Below are 5861 nucleotides of genomic sequence, written 5' to 3'. Positions count from 1 at the left end.
AAGTTACGTGACGTCTCTGTGCCTCAGCATCCCTGTTGGTAATTTGAGGGTAATTGATAATAGCATCTACCTTCTAGCAGATGTAATAACATATGTAATGCACTTTGCATGGTGCATTCAAACCATGTTAGCGATGATTGTTTTCTTTTTTTTTTTAAAGTATTTGTTTATTTATTTATTTATGGCTGTGTGGGGTCTTCATTTCTGTGCGAGGGCTTCCTCTAGTTGTGGCAAGCGGGGGCCACTCTTCATCGCCGTGCGGGGGCCACTCTTCATCGCGGTGCGCGGGCCTCTCACTGTCGTGGCCTCTCTTGTTGCGGAGCACAGGCTCCAGACGCGCAGGCTCAGTAGTTGTGGCTCACGGGCCCAGCTGCTCCGAGGCATGTGGGATCTTCCCAGACCAGGGCTCGAACCTGTGTCCCCTGCATTGGCAGGCAGATTCTCAACCACTGCGCCACCAGGGAAACCCTGTTTTCTTATATCAGTGAAGATGCTGCGGATGTTGAGGCCGGTTAATGGGGGATGTAAATTCTAGCACCTGGGCTTTAATATATTTCCTTATTAATAAGACTGAATAAAATCAGGCAAGTCTGTTCTCATCGTTCCTGTTGGGGCTTTCTAGAACTCAACCCATCTCTCCTTGTCTTCTCCCTTCCTTCTTTACCTCCTTGCAGTCCTCAATGCTCAACCATGGATTATTCTGCTAATTCTCCCACAACCCTGTGAAATATGTATGTAAACTGTTTGGTGGATAAGGAATCTGAGACTCAGAGGGGCGAGGTGACTTCTAAGCGGTGAAGCTAGAATTCAAGCCAGGTATGTCTGACTTCAGGGTCACAGAATAGGGTGATGGGGCTGATGGGGATGAAATTTGGCCTTCCCCCTGCAATTCCTCTCCATCCTTAGGACCTAAGCACAAGGTTCTCCACCAGATCGGCCTGTCCTGGACAACGCTCCTACTCCGGACTGGCTTCTCCACCCCGTCACCAAGGCTGGCCCCCTGCTCGATCATACCCAACAGGCCCCATGGAACCCGTTCATCCCCAGGGGTCAATGTCTGATGATAAAGGCAGACTGTTAGGACATGATATTCTCGTTCGGCAGCACTTTGAATCCCCACGGAGGCCCTGGGGCGGGGTGTGTGGCATCCTCCGCTACTTTACAGGTGGGCACACCATGGCTCAGAGAAGTTCTGTGACTCCTATTGGTCACACACTGGGTCAGAGCCTGCCTTTGAGCCTTGGCCTGCCCCTCTGATTTCTTCCACTTACATCCTTTTGCAGCACTGCCTGTTTCCTCTGTTCCTCTCCAGGGCAGCCTGGGCTGAAATTAGCCTCTGGTGCTCTCTGCCCCAACACTGCCAGGGGCCAAAAGTACTCGGAGACCAGCTGGGCTTCAGGACAATGGGACAGAAGTGTCAAGACATCTTTGCCCATGGGGACGGAGAACACGTTGGTCATGTGCTAACACAGCTCCCTTCAGGGGAGGCTGGCACTGGGTGGTAAAAGTCAGGAAAGCCATCCCACTTTTATCATTCTCTTTTCTTTCTCTTTAGCATAGACAATAGATTCCAGAATTCTCGGGCTTCTCTGAGCACCTGACTACTGGAATTTGGAGGCTCCTGTGGTTAGTTTCCTATTCTCCCTCCCAAGCCCACAAGCAGTGACCAGCTTCCTGGTTGTTTTGAAACTGCACACAAAGGAGGAAGCATGTGGGAGCAGAAAGAACACTGGGTTAATTTCCTAGGGGGCTCTGGCAGTGGCTGGCTGTGCAACCTTAGGCAGATGAATTGACCTCTCTGATCCTCAGTATCCTCATCGGCAAGATGGTCTCTTCTTCATAAAACTGTTATGAAGATTCAGCTAGATAATGGACATAAAGCTGTTAATGCAGTGCTGGGTACACAGTAAGCACTCCGTAAACATCAGCCCACCGTTACTTTGGTAGAAATGGTGTTGTCATTAGCAACTGAAACCTTGGTGGAGGTTTTCTTCTTAGTGGAGGGTCCAAGAATGAGATGGAATGGGAGTGGAGGTGAGTGAGGAAAGAATGTTCTTTCCCTCTTCTACTGGCAACCATCCCAAACTGCACGTGCCTGAGGCCAGCTCTGGAAATGCCAAACAATTCTTGTCATTTATCCATCCTGGGGAGATAGGGTGTCCTCCAGGCCTGCTTGGCCTTGGCTTAATAGCATGAGCACATATACATCCACACGCACTCACCCACACTCTCTCCCAGCACCAGGAGTTAATAAGGCCAATAGCATGGGTGTCACAGTGTGCCCTGAAGGTGCCTTATAAGAAAAAGGAAGATTTTTTTTGTGCAGATTGCAAGAACACTAATTGCATACAGACTTACATTTTGACTTTTCTGGGTGTGACTCCGCAGGGGATGTGACCCCACGTTCATTATCTGGGAGCCCAGCAGCATCCTCAGCTTCTGGACTTCAGGGGATTTAGGAATAATCCAGTGCTACTGGCTCATTTTGGGGAAATGAAGCTCAGAAAGCCAGAAGGCCCCGTTAAACAACACACATGCAACCGCTGGGCCGGGGCCAACCCGCATCCCCCCCCACCCCGTGCTGCAGTGGCGGCGTTCTCTCATCGCTCCCTGACAAAGGGACCGTCACCGTGAACTTCACGTCCAGCCTGCAACTGTCATCCTATCAGGAGGAAAGGCAGGCAAGGAGGGACAATGGATTGTACTCAACGAACCCCTCTGAGGTTTCAAGTCTGCTTCCCAGTTACGGGGTCTTTGGAAGGAAATAATGTGACATCTCCTGCCTTTTACTCCCCTGCACCCTGATGGGTCCCCCCACTGGTTGATGCCTGACTCTGGCAGAAGTCTCCTCTCTGTTATGGAGCAGAAACGGTGGAGAGAAGACACAAAAGCCTTTCAGATGACTGTGACTCTCAGGGAGAGGTGGGAAATGTGGGGTTATTGGAGAGGACTGTTGCATTTATGGGGCCTCTTATCTTTATGACAAAAGCTCAGATGGGCATCGGGAGGCAATAAGAAAGAAACAACACCCATAAAGGTTTCGTTCTAGAGTGTGGGATCATGTGCATCCGATGGGCAGCTGGACCCGCTGTGGGGGGATGGGGGTAGTTCTCGTAACACTGTGATTCTCTGTTAAGTTAGGACCCGATGACATGGAGCTGAGAAATCCTGGTGGAGCTGCTGAGAGCAATTCCCAGACCCACCTATGTCCTCTCCAACCCTCCCCAACTCTGCCAACCAAATGTGGGCATCCCCTGGCAGCAGCAGAAGACCCACTCCTCCACACAAGTTCTCCCTCTCCATTCCTGGGAGCTCAATGGGAGACCCGAACCCCCAGGACCTTTGGCGAGGTGGGATGGGCACGAGATGGACGACATCAGGGGGAGGGCAGGAGGGCTTCCTGTGGGCTCTGACTTCCCCGGAGGGAAAATGTGTCACAGCCAGAAATAGAAACAAACGACCCCGAACACACAAAACCAAACCAAAAGAAAGCAAGAAACAACCAGATACATAAATTGCAGAAAAAGGGGTTCCGGTTCTATTTGTTCTGCAATAACGTCAATATTTGCAATACTTTTATCAAGGTATAGAAAGAAAAACGGGAGCATTGGAATAAGAGGAACAGAAGGTCCCCCTGCCCCTGTAGCATTCAAGTAGTCTGTGCCTCTTCCCCATCCCCAAACAGTTTAGCTGTGCTATTCCCTGAGCAGGTGTAAGTCTATCGTCCGAACACACAGTTCTTGACCCAAGACTGCCATTCTGGCTTTGGCTTGCAGGTCCAGCTGGCGTTTACTCTCCCAGGGGAGCCACTCTGATGCAGAGCCCCTTACCCTGTTCACTGTGACAGTAAACGGGCCGCAGAGACAGAAGTCCCCAGACACTGCCTGGTCGGAGCGCTCTCAGGCGATGGAAGAGATCTCGCTGGGTTTCTGCTCTCTGCAGAAGAGAGTCCTGGGGGAGGACCAGCAGCTGCCCTGGCTGCTGCGGTGACAGCAGAGAAGCACGGACCACAGCAGGGCCAGTGCGGCGACGGAGCTGAGCGTCCACCCGATGATGCCTGGGTAGACGAAGGGCAGGATGAGGACGACGAGCAAGACCAGGAGGAGCAGGTGTGCCGCCAGGCGCCGGGCTGCCACGTAGTTGGCACTCTCCGCGTCCTGTTCATCCTCTCCTGCTAAGCTGGGATGCCCTGCTATCAAGGTAGCAGGATTCACCAGCCCCTGAGGACAGAGCCGCACCTCCGGGCCCGGCCGGGCCAGCCGCCCCAGCACGGCCTCCTGGTCACGCAGGCTGCAGATGAGGCCCCCGGGGACGGCAGTGCCCTTGCGGCACAGCGGGCAGATGACGCACCAGGTGTCGTCCTGCACACACAGCAGCAGCTTCAGGCAGACGGCGCAGAAGGTGTGCTGGCAGCCCAGCAGCTTGGGCAGCCGGGCGCTGCTATAGGGCTCCCGGCACACCAGGCACTCCAGGTCGCCATCCGTGGAGCCGCGATGACCCCCGGCAGGGCCTGCGGTGTTAGAGGCGGTGGCTTCTTTGCACACAAGCTGGGGCTGCTGCAGGAGCTCAGTGCGGGCCATTCTGGGCAGAGGAGCCACTGGGACGTGGCAGCTCAGGGCCTGGGCATCGACAGGGAAGTGTCAGCCGGTGTCACTGGGACCTGGATGTGGTCTGACCTCAGGCTGGGCTTCTCAAGCCTCTATTTCCTTCTCGTCATCAGCCGTCTAGCACCGCTCTCCCAGGGCTGCTCAGCTTGTTTCTTGGCTCATGTTGTCCCTTTAGTTATTATTATTTCTTTCCTTGAAACCTGGGGTTAATCAGTAACTAGAGGGCCTGGAATCTTTGAATTGTCTGATAGAAGGGCCAAGGGGGCAGGGCCAGTGCGTGAATCAGGATTTTCCTGTTGCGGCTGGTGCCTCATGAGTGCCCGCGGGATTATGGCTTGTGAGCTTCAGGATACATTAGAATCACCACCCCCACCCACCGCCCCCCACCCCAGGAGCCTTTTATTTTTTTAAAACATGTTAATTTATGTATGTATTTATTTATTTATTTATGGCTGTGTTGGGTCTTCGTTTCTGTGCGAGGGCTTTCTCTAGTTGCGGCGAGCGGGGGCCGCTCTTCATCGCGGTGCGCGGGCCTCCCACTATCGCGGCCTCTCTTGTTGCGGAGCACAGGCTCCAGATGCGCAGGCTCAGTAGTTGTGGCCCACGGGCCCAGTCGCTCCGCGGCATGCGGGATCCTCCCAGACCAGGGCTCGAACCTGTGTCCCCTGCATTGGCAGGCGGATTCTCAACCACTGCGCCACCAGGGAAGCCCCCAGGAGCCTTTTAAAATGCAGGTTTCTAGGTCCCAAACCCAGAGATTGAGATTCAGCAAGGTCTGGATGGGAATCTTAGAATTTGCTCAGTTAACAAACATCATGATGATTCTAACCCAGGTGGACCAGGGAGACCCCACTTGGAGAAACACCGCCATGGGTGTTTCTCAAAAGGTTTTGGATGTCAGGATCAGCGGGAAAAAGTTTATTTGTGCTCTGAGAATGTTTGCAAGCAGGCGGCCCTGTGAAGAAGAAAGAAGTGATGGGAAAAGTATTCTGAGCAGCAGGGGGAAAAAAGTCCAGCCAAACAGTAAAACCGAAACAGTCCATAGGTATTTATGACCTGCTACTGCCATCTGTTCCTTTACAGTCACAATAATTGTATTAACCGTTACTGGTTCCCAAGCATCTCATCCCTATCCTGCTGTGCACTTCACATACCTAATAATAGGTGCAATTTGTTGTGTGCCAGGCACACTGCAGAGCCGGTAGTAATAAAAACAGCTGCTGTTTGTTTGGGCCTGCTTGGAGCCGAGCCTCG

General features: G+C 52.9%; 1 protein-coding gene across 1 annotated transcript; it reads right to left on the bottom strand.

The window, feature by feature from the left end:
- Positions 1 to 2624: 2624 nt before the first annotated feature.
- Positions 2625 to 5011, bottom strand: RNF186 (ring finger protein 186). Its single transcript, XM_082393643.1, has one exon. The coding sequence runs from the start codon at positions 4578 to 4580 to the stop codon at positions 3900 to 3902; it is 681 nt and encodes a 226-aa protein (XP_082249769.1). The 5' UTR covers positions 4581 to 5011; the 3' UTR covers positions 2625 to 3899.
- Between the last annotated feature and the right edge of the window lie 850 nt (positions 5012 to 5861).

The sequence above is a fragment of the Balaenoptera borealis genome (genome assembly GCF_965194805.1).
Source record: "Balaenoptera borealis genome assembly, chromosome: 1".
Taxonomy (NCBI): Eukaryota; Metazoa; Chordata; class Mammalia; order Artiodactyla; family Balaenopteridae; genus Balaenoptera; species Balaenoptera borealis.
This window is presented reverse-complemented; position numbering and strand designations above follow the sequence as displayed.